This window comes from Aedes aegypti, chromosome 2, assembly GCF_002204515.2.
Source record: "Aedes aegypti strain LVP_AGWG chromosome 2, AaegL5.0 Primary Assembly, whole genome shotgun sequence".
Classification (NCBI taxonomy): domain Eukaryota; kingdom Metazoa; phylum Arthropoda; class Insecta; order Diptera; family Culicidae; genus Aedes; species Aedes aegypti.
In genome coordinates, this window is record NC_035108.1 from 146,758,055 (window position 1) to 146,774,997 (window position 16,943).

The 16,943-nt window shown below is 41.6% G+C and overlaps 1 protein-coding gene across 5 annotated transcripts in view; it reads right to left on the reverse strand.

Moving 5' to 3' along the window:
* Window positions 1-381: 381 nt before the first annotated feature.
* Window positions 382-16,943, reverse strand: part of LOC5564260 (protein furry) — a 384,478-nt gene continuing 367,916 nt past the window's right edge. For 4 of the 5 annotated variants that reach the window (XM_021842641.1, XM_021842640.1, XM_021842638.1 and 1 more), the window contains one exon: window positions 382-1,229. In XM_021842641.1, the coding sequence (XP_021698333.1) occupies window positions 886-1,229 (344 nt within the window). In that variant the 3' untranslated portion in view covers window positions 382-885. The remainder of the gene's footprint in view (window positions 1,230-16,943) is intronic. The other variant, XM_021842642.1, reaches the window with a different exon arrangement.

The following is a 16,943-nucleotide window of genomic DNA, read 5'->3' on the forward strand; positions in this document are numbered from 1 at the left end:
TTCACTAAAATAAACATGTTCTTTTTACTTACCTTAGTTATCCTTATACACCGCTATACCTTATAAAAATAAGTTTAAAAAATATGAAGACGATAATAATAAGTATACATCTAATAACTCCTACAAATGACGTTATGGTACAAATTAACGAAAAGAATTACTTTATAGAGATCACCCAAGCCCATGAAAGTCAAGCTGTAGCTCAAACGAAGGTAATAAAACAAGGGATTGGCAACGCCATGCCTTAAGGCAAACTAAAATTTACTCTCTTTATCGTGCAAGTTAATCAAAGTTACAATAAAAGTTATCCATTGTTATGCATGGTGCCACGCGGAGGATGTGATATTCGAGTACCTACTGATAAAGCATACCTCATTAGCATTCATTTTCATAGTGCAATCATACAGGTTTTATTAGTAAAACTCCTAAAAGCTAAAATTTTACAACTCTAGACGTACAGTTTTCACCACAATCGGAAATCCAAGATTGGGTTCATATTTGAATGTGCCGCCTGAGGAGAGCATGTAGTGCTAGGGCGCGACAGAGAATTCTGCGTGAAGCAGCGCATTTTTGTACGCCAATCTCCCGCCAGACACTGACTGCTAATCTCAATTAGTAGAGTTGTAATGTCTGAAATGGGGCTTAATTTACTGCTAGACTATGATTTATAGTTCATCTTATATACGAATAGTCATATTCCCGCCAGTAGTGTCGGCAGTCAATTACTTTGTCACGGTTCCATGCCTTGCTAGAGTCGGCAAATTCAATTATATCGGACAAACCGGTACGAATTAATAGCAATTAATGAAAATCCTCTTGCGGATACATCGATGCACCGAATGTCACTTACACGCCGGTTCCGGTTCCAAATCAATCGGGTGCTCTCTAGAGCGTGGTGATGATATCCACTGTATCTTTAAATGGATTTGTTGGTGCAATGATTGGCCCAAGCTGTGGCGTTGGCATGGTTGTGCCACTCGAGACCGCTCCTCCTCCGCCGCCGAAACCCGTTCCGCTTCCGGAGGTCCCAGAGTGGAGCGGAGTGCTGCCAGTGACTGCCGGAATCGTAGTCATTGTGGTTACCGTCGACGATGACGAGCTGGTGTTGTTGGTGGTTTTCATGCTTATCTCCATGTTGGTCAACGCGGACGACACGTGCAGCAAGTTTTCCATCAGAATTTGATAAATTTCACTCAGTTCGATCTCGGAGCGGGACGCTATGAACACATCTGTGGAATGAAATTGAATGGAAGCATGTCGTTAGCTAATCGTTTAGATGTTAGTTGGAATGGGGAATGTACGTCACAAATGAATAAATTCAATTGTAGGGATAGCAATGAGCCAGTCATGCAGTACGTGAAGAATTACGCACAAGGAGGATGCTTTTTATTTAGGCAATTCATTTCTAGAAAGATTCTACAAATCCTACGAAAAATTCCTTAAAGAATTACTAAGGCTATTTCTGATGAAATTGGATAAGAGATTTACCAATGTTTGATATGTATGAGCATGAGCATGAGCATAGATGACCGTACAATTCGTAGTTGCTATTCCGTGATTGACCAGAACAATCGAAGTTGCACAGGGAATTCATGAATGGGACTTACGATTAGCTTATCATTATTTAATGTGCACAAATTGAGAGTTCAAATTTTAAAGGTCAATAAAGGCACCGGCCACGTCCTTACGGTAATCGGGGAAGGGAAGGAATGTCAGTTAGACAACCGTTGTTACTAGAGACCGAGTATACCTCTGCATCTCCACAGTAGTCATGGAAAGGATATTGGGTTAGTGGGATAAGGTAAAAATCTGGGAGTCACCAATGGTTGGTGATGCGATCCATAATATAATTACGCCTAATCGGATTCGCGATATATGTAATTCGATAAACGCATTGTACCCCGCTTCATGGTCTACTGGACGAACCACTTCGACGAATTGACCTTATTGGCCACGTCTCGAGTGGAAAGGTTCGAATTATTCTTAAAGTACTGCATTATCTTCCGCGCCTTTTCTGGGTATTCCTTTTTCAGTGTTCGGCCACTTCCAGCGCGCCGCTGGTCTTCGTATCCTGGAACATCTTCAGAACGTGGGATATAGTGGAATGGTAGATTCCAAGCCTTCTGCCGATCCATCAACATATTTTTGAGGTAATCTTTAACAATACGTCTTACAACCCCTGCTATTTTATATTTTAGTTGAAAAAACTTTTACCACTGGATTTTGGGTGATGCTAAACTTAAAAGTGCTGCAATACTCTGTTTTGCAACTATTCCATACTTATGGTGGGTAGCGCATAAGAGCTGTTACCTCAGTTGCTTGTCATAGCTTCCTCTACAAGCTTGCGATTGGGATTTTTACTCGGTTTCACCTTCAAAGCTGACATCTATGGAACCTCGTATGGATTAGACAAAGAATCTAATCCATCTATGGACCAAATCACCCGAAAGGTCACATACGTAATTCGTAACCTGGAGGAGACGCAAGATGACCTATCCATAACGAGATCATCCCTGCTACGGGCCTATGGGAAGAAGCAGGATATGTACTATCGAGAGTACACCAACCTTCATCAGGAGATCTTGAAACGGATTCCAACGACGGACTTCGAAGAGCATGATTCAGCAGCAACTAAGGTTCGATCAGCTTTAAACCGTAGCGCTGTTGAGAATCGAGCAGCTAACCGCGAGCCTGACTGCTAATTTAGCAATAGGTGAGAGTAAACGTCTAGTGTTGGAAAGCTTCCAAAATAGGCAGCGGTTAGAGTACGGCCATACGAAGCGCTCTGACCCGTCCAGTCTGGAAACGCCACATCAAGTTGCGATGGTTAAAAATCAAATGGAGTCCTAGCACTTTTATCAGCCCAGCAGGAAACGAACGGACCTCACTGGAGTCCTTTGTAATCCGCCAGTGGAATCTCGAGTTATACTGCTGTCAGAGTCCGCTCAGAGAGAGTTCTCTGACTCACCAAGAGCAAAGACGCCGTACATCAATGCGAAACCCAAGATCCAGTGGGAGTATCATTCGCAGAAACTCATCGAGCCGTCCAGCGTGAGCACACTTAAGTCTACAGCCAGCGATGTTCGGTTTTCGTTACCGGTCGAAGTCTGTTCAGATAGAATGCTCCAACCCATCTTGCGCGGATGTGCTGAGTGAAGCAGTTGCACCTGCTATAGCAGCCAAGTCCCAAGCTAGTGAAGTATCCCGACTTTCTTAGGCATTCTGGATTCATCGTTTTGCCGGTCCGACTCACTCAAAGGTATCCCGACCGACATCCAACCAAAGAAAGCTCAAGAGGAGCTAGTGCTGCATCATTTGCCCAGTTTGTCACCGAAACGTACTGTGACGTCCGACATGACAGCATTCAGGGATCATCAGCGAGGTTATTACCCGGAACACTGTCAGGAGTCGACTCATTAGAAATCATGAAGTCAACTGATGTACTTCACACATCTGGGATTCGATGTAGTGCCCCGTACTCGTGGAACCAGAAAGAAGTGTCCTACTTCGAAATACGTGGAGTTTCTGGAAACAACATGTCGGATGATCGAGCCTCGAGGCTCCGGGTCTATATCACCCAAAAACTATTCGAAAATGGCACACCAAACCAATGAAACCACCCCCGATGACTATTGCGAGCTATCCGATATCAGCAGCGCAAACTGAACTGGCTTGTGAAGGAGACGCTACGGGAGGAATGCTTCAGCTTGCATCTTCCTGAACCGATCAAGCAGTGGAACAACGTGTCGGTCGGACTGAGTCTGATGAACAGTGATAACAATCCTTCCGAGCAGTTGAGCCCATTTAAAGTGAAGCATGCTGTGCTGTCTTAGACTAAGCTTTAGCGATTCCTGCATTATCTTGAAGGTGGACAATCCAGGTATGTAGTAGGCAACCGCTACGCGATTCCACGTGAAGGAACATCAAGGAATCTCCGAATGGTCGATGGGGAATGTCCTTCGAAAAACGAAGGAAGAAAGACTCTGCTAGCATCAACTGGAACCCCGAGAAGACAACTATCATCAGTATGCCAGTGCTTCGATAAGAGTTCTTGCCAGCCCGGGAAGAGTACGTTCGCGCCCCAATCGACCGCTCCTGTGGCAAAATTGCCCCACTATCCCCTACAAAAAGTTGCATGCGGAGAAACGTCGAACGCGGGAGCAACATCATCACCAGCAGCATCCAACCCACCCGAAGCCAGCAGCAGTGCGCGGTCACTCACTGATGTCAACAATCACCCATGAGTGACGCACGCAACCAATGTTCCGAAAGGATCATTAAAATAACCTAAACGGCCGCTATGAAACGCACGACAGAACAGCAATGCTGTAACAATGTTACATCCCATATACGGTGCTACCGTTGTTTTGATGCTGTGAGTGCCAAATGAGTGACCTTCAATGATCCATTCTCACTCACTCTCATGATGATGGATTTCTCCCTCGCAACAATGGATTTCATAGCAGCCGTTTTGGTTTTTTTATAATCCATTTTCTGCGAAAAGCTGCCTTGCGAAATTATCCGCCAACAAAACAAAGCGAAAATAGATAATCGCACACTTCCACAGCTGTGAGAATTTTATTTTCTCTTTATCCTATCCATGGAGAACATTTCCTGTATCCATCGTCACGAGTAGCAGTTGCTTTTATGCACCACATTAAACAATGTTTTAGTCAAGTTGATGCGGTAGCATGGTTAGCGTGCACAAATTGCAGTTGTTTCTAGCAATGTTCTAGGTTCGAATGCCGTCACCGGCACCAGTTTTTGTTTAACCACATAGTGATAATTCTCAGAAGCAGTTGGTGAGCGAAAATATGATGGAGTGAAAAAAAGTATCAGGAGGCCGGCTCCAAAGGCACACATTCCCCACCATTTGGGAGATTTGTGCCATCGCCATATTTGAGCCATTTCATCATCTACCCGATGAGAGAGGAAAAGGGAAGGGAAAGATGGGTGGAAATAGGAGTGGGGTCTCTTGAAGAGGGAAGATCGCATAAGCGAAATTAGAGCATGTAGCTCCATACCAGGGCCGTCCATTTTCAATTCATTGAAAGCATTTTCAGTTCCCAACTGACTGACTCAAGCTTCCCTTTCGATAGGGTCCTAAAGCCCTGTCCCGATTTTAGTGCCAAACGCTTAAGTTTAGGCCAAAAATACATGTTTACTCAATTTTCTAATGTTTTCCGTTGGTTTAAGTCCAAAAAACATTTTCTTATGTTTTTTTAGATTTTGTCACACCCATTGGCTTAAACTCAAATTTTGGGTGTATTTTGTTTTCCGTGTCCCTTCCGAAATGTCAGATAGGAACAACCCCAGTGTTAAAACTAAAACCCCTGTAGTGTTTTTGTCGACTAAGCGAACGTCAAACATGATCTCAAGTGTCAAGGTTAATTTATAGACCCAATTTTTAAATTAAAGTTAAAACATGATATTGCCGTTATTTGAGCGGAAAAAAAATGCTAAAGTAGTTGAAGTAACATGCTCTTTCGTGTTGTTAAATAAAAAAAAATGCTAAAGTAGTTGAAGTAACATGCTCTTTCGTGTTGTTAAATAAAAACAATATTTTATTAAAAATTTTAGGACCCAATTGAAGCTCTACTGTTTCGTTTCAATCCGACAAACATTTCCTTTAATCGCAGCAAGCGTAGTCTTTCGTTTCTTTCGCGCTACCTGTGCGTCGTGCGTCATATATCAGAGCCTCACAGCAGCGAGCTGGTTTTTCAATCGGTAGTCTCTAACTTTAAGAGCAGATTAATTCAAAGGAACGACGTGGTGGCCCGCATACTTATTTATATCTTACATGTTATATACATTACTATTGCAAAAAATAGGTAAAATCCAATTTGAAACATTTTGATAGATTTCAATGAAATCAAATGAAAAGAAATTCTTACTCTTTCATTTCACCTTTCTTGTTCGCTGCTTTCAACCAGGTAACAAAACGAATGAATGGCGAAAGAAGAACGAAGCGACGCAGTTGTTCGTCACCATCGAGACGACGCAACCAAACCTTCGTGTTTCACAAAATGCTTTTGAAAATGCACAGCCCTGCTCCATACCACAATGGGTTCGAACAGCGCCCTAAAAAGGGCACTGCAAAACGCATGAGCGTAAAGAGAGCCTATAGCTCATTACCACAGCGGGTTAAAAATAACAGAATGTCCTGAAGATTCAGATTTCTGAATTCAGTATCTCTTAATAAGTGTTTACCAAATAATCGGAATCGCATTTGCGCAAAAATCATATCAGGTGATACGAAGTTCCATAATCGGAGTCACAACTATCACACACAAATAAGTCAGCACGCTGAATATTTGCCATGTGATAGTTGAGTCGGCAGTGGCCTGTCAACGCTCTGACCAAGAGACTGCAATTCTGCTTTGACACCCCGCCACCCTTGGAGATGGCTAAGTAATGTACAATTTTGTTTGATGACACGACTCCAAACTATTCCAATATTGCTTGTGCTGAGTTGCCGCCCAAGAATTTATCTGAAGCTTCACCCAGCACTTCGAAATTGGAATAGCATGCTCAGGGCAAATGAAGTCATGCGATGCTCCATCGCGAGCTAGCTCATCAGCCAATTCATTTCCAGTGATGGAAGAATGGCCAGGTACCCATACAACGTTTACAGAGTTGACTGAATTCAGTTCCTCAATTTGAGTTCGACATGCGATAACAAGCTTTGACCTTGAGTTGGCCGAAGCAAAAGCTTTTATAGCAGCCTGACTATCTGAACAGAAGTATATGACTTTACCCATTAGGCACTGTTGAAGTGCTGATTGCACTCCACACATAAGAGCAAATATTTCCGCCTGAAAAACGGTGCAGTTTCTACCAAGTGAGTAAAACTGATTCAGCCTTAGCTCACGAGAATATACACCTGCACCAGCTCATCCTTCAAGAAGGGAGCCATCAGTGTAACATACTATATTGTTTGATATACTTCTTTCCAAATAGCCAGGCGTCCACTCTTCCCGTGAAGGGAATTGTGTGGTAAATGTCCTGTAAGAAAAGTGACAAGCAATTGTGAGATCACTTGGAGCAAGGACCATTTTGTCCCAATTCACCAAAAATGGAAACAACGAAGTGTGTGTAGATCTACGATTCACTGGATTTTCCACCAGTAGATTCAATACACATAAACGGTAAGAGCAAGAAAGTGCTTCTTGTTTAGGATATATGTGTAGTGGCACAACGTCGAAAAGAGCCTCGAGCGCTGCTGTGGGAGTTGTAGAGAACGCACCAGACATCGCCATCAAGCACATCCTTTGGAGATAGCCCAATTTTGATTGGATTGTTCTCACTTCGCCCTTTTGCCACCACACAAGATATCCATATGCCAATATTGGTCGAACAACTGTTGTGTAAATCCATTGGATATACTTGGGTTTGAGGCCCCAAGTTTTACCAAAGTTTCGCCGGCATTGACCGAAGGCCATGCAAGCTTTTTCGACTCTGAAATCAATGTGAGATGTCCAAGAAAGTTTGTAATCTAGAACGACTCCGACATACTTTACCTGATCAGTTACATTAATCTCAGTGCCAAAAAGACGTAAAGGTCGAATTCCATCGCGGTTTCGTCTTTCCGTAAACAGAACAATAGATGTTTTATTCGGGTTAACCGAAAGGCCATATTGGCGACACCAACTCTCGACTACCTGAAGAGCACTTTACATCAGGTCGAATAGGGTGCTTATGCACATACCAACTATCAAAGCTAGAAAGTCGTCGGCAAATCCATAAGTTGGAAAACCGCAACTATTGAGTTGCCTCAATAGCGTATCTGCTACGAGATTCCACAAAAGTGGTGACAAGACTCCCCCTTGGGGGCATCCGCAAACACTCAATTTTCGAATCGCTGCTTGACGCAATGTCGAGAAGAGATGTCGGTTTTTCAGCATTTGATGAATCCAATTGGTTATCATTGTAGGTAGCCCATGGTTTCGTGCGGCTTCCAATATGGCATCGAAAGACACGTTATCAAAGGCACCCTCAATATCCAAGAAAACACCAAGCAGGATTGCTTCTGAGCGAATGCTTTCTCGATATCGTATACAACTTTGTGTAAATGAGTCACAGTGGACTTTCCAGATTGGTAAGCATGTTGATTCACATGATGGGGCATGTTTGCCAAATAAACATCACGGATGTGATGATCGATAATGCGTTCCAGACATTTCAGAAGAAAAGAGGTCAGACTGATTGGTCTAAAACTCTTCACTTCTTCATACGACGCACGTCCTCCTTTCGGGATAAACTTTACAGTAATGTCACGCCAGGATCTGGGAATATACCCGGTAGCAAAACTGCTTACAAGTAGCTTTTTCAAAACATGTTTGACAGACTCAAATCCCTTTTGGAGCAGAACAGGATAAATCCCATCCGCTCCTGGAGATTTGAAAGGCGCAAAACTATTAAGTGCCCATTTAATCGATTCAATAGTTACGATACTGCGAGCCGAGGCCATCCGGGTGTGGAAATTGAATAAACATTCTAAAACTTCGTCATCAGAAGAAGAAAAGTCACCATTAGGTAAGCGAATTTCGTTCACTTGGAAATCCTTAGATTTTGCTAGGGTTTTGTTCAGCCGACTAACTTCACTCAAACTGGAAACATTTGTACAAAGCAGAAGCAGCAGAACGATGAACCTTCTTGTAAGCCTTGCGAGCCGACTTGAACGACTCTGATCCAGCTGAACGGCGTCTGTTCCAACTCCTTCTACATTGTTCCCGGAGCCTAGTCTGATCGGAATTCCACCATGGGGTCCCTCTTGTAGTCTTCACAGACCGCAGAGGACATGCTTCTTCAAAAGCTTACATAATGTAGGATGTTCTAGTATCAACGGCATCATCCAAATCACTTGGATTTTCAATGGACGGAGAATATCCATGAAATTTGGTCGCAACCAATTCAATACAGAGTTCCCAAGCGCAAAGTCTGCGCAATTACATTTTAATGTTCAAAGTTGATGTAGCGATGATCAGATAATGATTCCTCATCTGATACATGCCAATTCGTCAACTCGTGACTAATTCTATTCGAGCAGAGCGTTAGGTCTGACACTTCTTCTCTATTAGATACGATAAAGGTTGGGCGATTGCCTATGTTAAGTAATCCAAGATCTGTACTACTTAAGTATTCCATCAGACTGGAGCCTCTCAAATTGATATCTGAGCTGCCCTAGATGCTGTAATAAGCGTTGGCATCACTGCCCACAATCAGCGAAAGGCCTTTTGTTACGTAGTGCACAACAACTCGTTTGAAGTCATCCGTTGGGGATGGTTCATCATGTGGTAAATATACCTAACAATAGACGTATTTCCTGTTGAGCTCACCAACAGAAACATCGATTGTGACAGCACATACATCTCTGGTAGTTAACTCAGAAATGAGTGTAGCAACGATTGCTTTATTAACGAGCACGCATGCGCGGGGCATGGAGCGCGAGTTTGCCATTTCAAGTTTGCTGAATGTAGCAAAAACTGGGTCCACAAGGTTACCTAGATAGAAGTTCCCTCTACGAAAGTAGGGTTCTTGAACTAGCGCCACTTGGTCTGCACCATTTTGCATGATTCTGCAAAGATTGATCGTTGCTGTTCTTTTATGCTGAAGATTGATCTGAGCTAACCTAACCGTAGCCACTACCCAAACTAGGCAGAATTAGGCTTTTTGAAATCTCAGCACGAAAAAGACCAGCAACGAAAAAACCAGATCGGTATCTATTTAAAGTCTCTAAAGGCGAAAGAGCACAGAATACACTGTGTAAAACGCATAATGCGAATCCATATAGGTGATAACATATTCATAATCCCACCCTTATTAAGCCTCAGGATAGACACTGAAGAAGAGCAGCCGATTATCTCGGAGAAACACAAGGTCACCTGCACCATTGCTCCGGGTAGCACAGGAAGGGCTCAATACTGTGGAGGGCGCCCTGGTACCCCACAGGCTCCGTTAGCGGTTAGTTTTTATTTAGACCCCCCTAACCATTCATTCCTAGGCACGGTACGCATCACACCATAAATTAGGGGTCACCTGTAAGGTGGACTTTTACCACCGGAACAGGCTGTCCGTAGTGTTAATTCTTAGCCAGTTGAAACAACCGCTACCGACACTACGCGGCTATCTAGGCTATTTGCTCGGGAGAAGGATAGTGATATTGATATTGATAATTAACTCCTGACGTGCCCAAGCAGCCGGTAAAATCCCCAGAGCGGAATGATTTTCTGTATCCTCCATAGATCGTTGCATGCCTGACATAACCTCGAAACTCCATATAAAAAAATTTCAACAATTCCAGCAGTGAGTGCCAAAGAGCAGGACAGTCAATTGAGCGTGATGAAAGAGGGACAGAGAAGGAAAATTGTTCGTGACGTCACCATGCACTCTTCTATCGTAACTCTAGGGAAAATGAGCATGTGAGCGTAAAAAGATGTTCACGTGGAGAAGCGAAAACGCATTCTCCTTACGTGCGAAAAATCGTAGATTTCGTATCATTGATACAAAAATTCAGAACCCTGCTAATAACACACATAATTGAGTCCGTACGCTGAATATTTTATAATCTAATTTTATAATATAATCAGTTAAGGTTATTTCGTAAAAACGGTAGTTTAGATGCAGGATGATATGGAAATAACTCAAACTTTGCACTACATCCTATCAAAATTGTAACGTTTTCTTTTCGGCTATTCGTCCTAACAACCCTACCATTGAAGCTATTGATACACTTGTTGAAGATATAAGCCTAACTAGTTCTACAATTTTTCCGCTCATATGAACTTGGACTTGATGTTCTTCAAATTGCTTACTCTTTTGAGCGGATTAAAGTGTTGTCACAGTTGGTGACGGAAAAAAATGACAAACTTACTTGTTCTTGGCAAATATTGTACAAACAATAAAGCACAATTATGTCATTTCCTGTTATCATAACATCATATGATATAATTTTGTTATAATGATACATGAAGCTTACATTCTATTCCAATTATAATCAGGCTGTAACATTGTTTCACAGACATTGTCTGTGATTGTTTGTTATATTTTTTGTAACATTATTTGTAATATATTCTTGTTATGGAATAACAAGGAATAAAATTTTCAATATCTAAATTTTAACAACTAATGATATTTACATTTCATTTTGATATGATTTGCTAGTCGGGATGCAAAATGAATCGAGCCCAGAGCAAGTGAATGTCTTAACTTCAAACAGAAAAGGTTGGAATCTAGACGACTACGTTGCTTTAAGAACGTCTGACAACAATCCTACAAATATAGTTTTTGCTTTTGATCCCGCTTGTACAAGAAGATGTGAGGAAAAATGTGCAAAGTTGACTAATCTTTGGTATTACTTGCTGCAAGATTCGACGAGAGTGGAATTCGGCCTCAGATAGAAGGAAGCAGGTGTGAGGCGAGTTTTGTAACGTAGAGTTCAATTGTTGACGCGTTCTGACAATGTTTCATTAATAAATGATATGATGATTTTTTTTTTCAAATGCTAATTTCCCACTCAAGAAAGTGATTGCCTAAACTCAGCATTACGGCAAAGACCTAAAACACGAGCGTCCTAGGAATATCAATCATACTAAGCAAATTTCCCCTTGTGATTGATCATTGCCAGATTTGTTTCAATTTACAAACACTTTTTACCCTTTCCTCCCAGGTCTTTTTTTTTATTGCTACCGTCTGCAGAGTTTGCAGACGCAAACGACGGCATACGGGTTCGATCCAAATTCCAATGCTCTCCTCCTTGGCCCATCGGTCGTATTGTCGAGCTTTCGTCGACAAAGCATACCCTCCGTTTGTCGTTCTAGATTCGAAACGGATTTTGATTAAATCTTGTTATATTTCACAGATTCCCTCTTGCCACGTGTTCGGAAATAGCAGGATGGGGCACACAGGCTACAAATGATATTGCAACAAGCTCTTCGACAGTACCGGACGAATGTTTATTAAATCGCACTTCATCTTTCATTTGAACAAGTGTTTCAGATTGAGTATAAATATCAAAGATCCATTTTATATCAGAGATTTATATCCGTGTGAGCTTTGGAAGTTTCTACAGATTTATCTTTCCTAGTCGTCTTTTTCTACTATTTTACGGTTTTGCATGTCTAGCGTTTTGCCTTTACCCTTTCTTTCGCATTTCTTTTCTTTTCTCTTAATTACTTTCTACATTAGAGTTACTCAAAAGCGCTACAAAAACGCTGAACAATAATATATTACAACAAACATTACAACTGAGTTTTTGCAGGTTTTTGGTACTACAGTCGACTCTCCACATCTCGATGTTCTATATCGCTATATCTCTCCTTATGTCGATGGTTTTCTCAGTCCCTTCAATCTGCATATAAACTTTCTCTCTATATCTCGATACCTCCACATCTCGATATCTCCATATGTCATAACATGGTTCGACATGATTTTTGATATTTTTTTGTTCTCGATTTTTGATGAGCTGTTAAAAATAAGAGACATGGCTTGCGAAAGAAATTGGCCATAGTTCAAGTCGGAGGCCGATATTCGATTGGAACGGAGTATGGAAATCTTCGTTAACCAAGCGAGGGCGAGCAGACGAGTGGATGAATAGCACGCTTCCGGAACTAATCGATGACATGAGCCACATAATATATTCAATGCGGATGAAACCGGTCTTTTTACCCCCGTTGCTTCAAAAACGTGAAGTTACTTTCAGTGCTGTACGAGAGCAACACCAAAGCCTGGATGACGTCCTTAATTTTTGAGAAGTGGCTCATTGACCTGGACAAGAAATTTGAAATGAAGAATCGCCAAGTGCTCATGTTTCTCGACAATTGTACTGCTCATCCCAAAGGCGTGCAGGAGAATTTCAAATGTATCAAGCTCAGGCATTGAAAATGCTCAGCTCATGAGCATAAATCAGTCGATTTTAGGCATCGTTGATGCTCAGCTAAGGGTAGGCGGTGAGTTGGCGAGCTCGTTGAGGATTGACGCTCATCAGAACGCCCATACGTGATCAGAGCAGATCAGCAATTAGAAACCAAGTGATCACGATAGCCCATCGACGAATTTGAAGCAATTGTAGTTTTAGCAGGCCCCCCTTTCGAGAATTCTACAGGGATACGGAGTGTTTATATTAAGCTGTTTTGAGTTTGATTTCCATTTTCAGTACCAATGAATCAGATCTGAAAGGCTAAAAGCGACGGACACATGGAGTTCGCTTGAGACTGCTATCGAAGTCAGTTGGCGGGAGGCGGGAGGTTTTAAGAATGAAAATGGCAGTCCACCATGTTTTGTGGTTTTGTATCGCACTGTACGTGTGGCTCACTTCAGTCATCCTGATAGTGAAACTAGTGACTGTTTTCAACTAGTTATCGGAAAATTCATTATCGGATTCCGATTCCCGCTACATTTCTTTCCACCGAACGCTACATCCGTGTTGCAACCGTTGGATCTGGGCATAATCAAAGCGCTGAAGCATCACTACAGATATTCATTGGTGAAACAATGGATTGACGAAATGGAACAAAGAAAAGTATACTATTCCAAATAATATATTGTGTTAAATAATTTGTTTCTATTGCATATTTGTTTTCTCATGCGTTTACGGAAATTACAGCCTTGGATGCAATCAACATTTTGTCCAAGGCGTGGGCAGTGGATGTAAAGCCATCAACAATATCCAGCTGCTTCAGGAAAGGAGGGTTTGTTTTCAATGCTGAGATAGTTGAATAACCAGACGACGAAGAAATCGAAGACCATCTGCTAGTTTCGGATATTGAAATGTGTAAGCTGGGTGCAGACGAGTCTTTCAACATATACTGCGAAATAGACGCTAATGTACAATGCAGCGATCAGACAGATTCCGATATCCTTGAATACGTTCCTGGATCAATTCCAGAAAACAGCTTCGAGGAGGACTTCGCAAGTGGAACTTAATATTTCGAAACGAAAGAGATCACTGAAGAAGATGTGCGTTCAAACTTTCGAGCAATGCAGGAGATACTGACGACCACAGAAAATGTTCCTCCAAACATTTTCCAGCATTTTTATGCGATCGAGAACTTTTTAAACAATCGCTTCAAATGATAGCACTTTATAACCTAGTCGTATACATATGTTTGCAGCGCTATTTAGATAATAAAAAATAAGCATAAGCATAAGCATAAGCATTGACGACCGTACAATTCGTAGTTGCTACTCCGTGATTGACTAGAATAATCGAAGTTGCACAAGGAACCAACAGATGTAGCTTGGGAGTAGCTTTCCATCTTCAATGTACACTTTCGAGAACTCCAAACATTATGAAGTCAATAACGGCGCCGGCCACGTCCTTACGGTCATCGGGGAAAGGAAGGATAATGGGTGTGACATCCATTGTTACTAGAGACCGAGATCACCTCTGCATCTCCATGGTTGTCACGGGAAGGAGTATGTTGGTGGGGAGGGTTATAAGCTACATGATCAGGATTCACCTTGGTAAGTGATGCGATTCATGCAACTTCAGTAAAAAAAAAATCATCCATCAGTCTTCGAAGGCAACGAGAACCTATAGTAAGTCGACACTTTTAGTGTCGAACTATTCAAAGGTTTGTTTTGTAATAACAAAATATAGGTGGAAGAAGAAGGATCAGTAGATTATGTCGACACTTTCAGTGACGAACCATTCATATTTTGTAGAACAAATGTATAATAGTAAAGTAACCTTCCTACCGTTGTCGTGATAAAAAATCATTCAATGCGCGTGAAACAAAAAGAGAATAAAACATGTGGCTCCTATGTATTTCGACAGTCCATTTGAATGAGTGTGCGATTCATACCTTCAAATTCAAACCAAATGTTAACGTGTTCGTGAAAAATAAGAAAAGAAATTGCTCTATCTCTTCCTCCTTCAAGTCATCTCTATCGTTCCTTTTGTGTTTCCATTCCATTCTACATTCAAGTTACGCACACTCAGGCCAATGGACTATCGAAATACACTGGAACGCCCTATGAAAACTCGCCACAAGAAACCGGGTTGAAATTCACAGCTCTGCCCTATGAACCTAAAATTTGAATACAAAAAAAAAATCGCAGTGACCCAGAATCGAACCAAGAACCTTGAGATCGACAAGCCGGTGCACACACCACGCGCTAATCGAATCCTTGATATGGGGAGATGCTAAAACGATAGCTTTGTGTATCGTACTGCAATAATCGTTCCTCCCTCCACAAGGCAAAACGTATGAATATCGATAGGGGAGGTGGTGGCAAAATGAACACCGTGCCTTTTACCGCGAAAAAATAAATTTCAATGAATATTTATCACGCACGGACGATTTGGAGCATAAATCGGAGTGTTCGGGTTAATGCGGAGGTCAAATGGAGTGAAAATATCAACGAAAACTAAAATTTTAGAAAACCACGCTTGAAAACTAGATCCTACGCAACTTTTAGCTCGGAGATCTTGAGGATTTCCAGTGTGGTGTATATGATATGATGTCAATTTTGATACCTCAAGATTTTTTTTTTTTTTTTTGAATGGGTTACAGTCATCAATGGATAAATTGTTGGACATGCAGTGAAAAAAATTGTTTTGGTCACGTTTTTTGCATGATGTTCTTTTTACCACCCACAGTTGTTCATTTTACCCACATAGTGCAGGTAAAATGAACATTTGCATCCTTTTTTGCTAGCGATAAAAATATGTGACAATTTAGCTTTTTTAGTCTGAATTCGTGTCTCTGCTGTAGATAACATCCCTATTTACGATGTTGTGCGAAAGAACTATACCAATTCCTCGTTTCCTATCAGAAACAAGATGATATCCTAAAGGTATTCATTTTACCACCCCCTCCCCTAGCTAGTCCAGCTCGCATCGTGTAGATCATCGAAGCGTGCCACCAATCCCCTCCTCCACACCACCGCTGCTCATATGCAGAGCGTTACTATTTGCTCTGCACAAGAACAGCGGGAGAGCAAAAGAGACAACCAGTGACACGCCTCGGTGATCCGCGCCACCCGACGCAGACGTGATGTCCAAAATCATGTACGAAGGAGAATACCAACCAGCCGTCACACCGTATCCAACTGTACGTTTTCACTGTCTTCTCAACGCGCTGAGCCAAAATACAGCGACCAACCATCCCACTCAATTTGAACACACTTTGCAAAACATAAAACCCTACAATTATTTAACAACATCTTGATAAATCCGAGACAAAGTACACTCTTTGATCTAATCCATTCCAGCAAAACGTGTAAAAACATCCATTATTGTACTCTGCCGCGACTCGAAGGATCATCAGAATGGACCAATGCACGGCCACGCTAATTTGACGCTTGAGCCGTGCAAAATTTACTCGTTCTCATGATCACGTTAATAACACGGCACCGCTCAAATGTCAAAGAACGAGCTAATGAATTGGTGCAGAAACACATCGCGATTCCTCACACACCAACACTGTTAAACAGCAACGATTTTTTTTTCTTACGAAAAAGAGAAAGGTAGAACACCTATAAGGCTATCGCACCCCTCTCTTTCCAGCAACAAGATCAAATGGGATTTTTTGTTTGTTGTTTTCATACGGAAAAGGTTTCCGTATGAGAACAATCCACAAGCGTGCGTGTGCATGAAAGAGAAAGGTGATTAAGCGTCAGATAGCCGTATAGCTAGAAATGAAATGAAATAATGAAATAATACTCCCTTTGTCGATGGATGCATCAGCCATTCTTGTAGTAATGACCAAGCTGAGCATTTTCTTGATTTCACAGCTTTCAAGCACTAAACTTTCACAATAATTTCACAAATCAAACGCGGTACATATTAATTATTAGTCAGAACACATTTACGGAAATATTCTGCACAAATATAATGTATAAAAACGAAAAAATATCGGACACAACATTTTTACTATCATTACTTGAGCAGTGCTGCCAAGCCCTCTCCGCTATTTAGATAATAAAAAATATATAAAAAA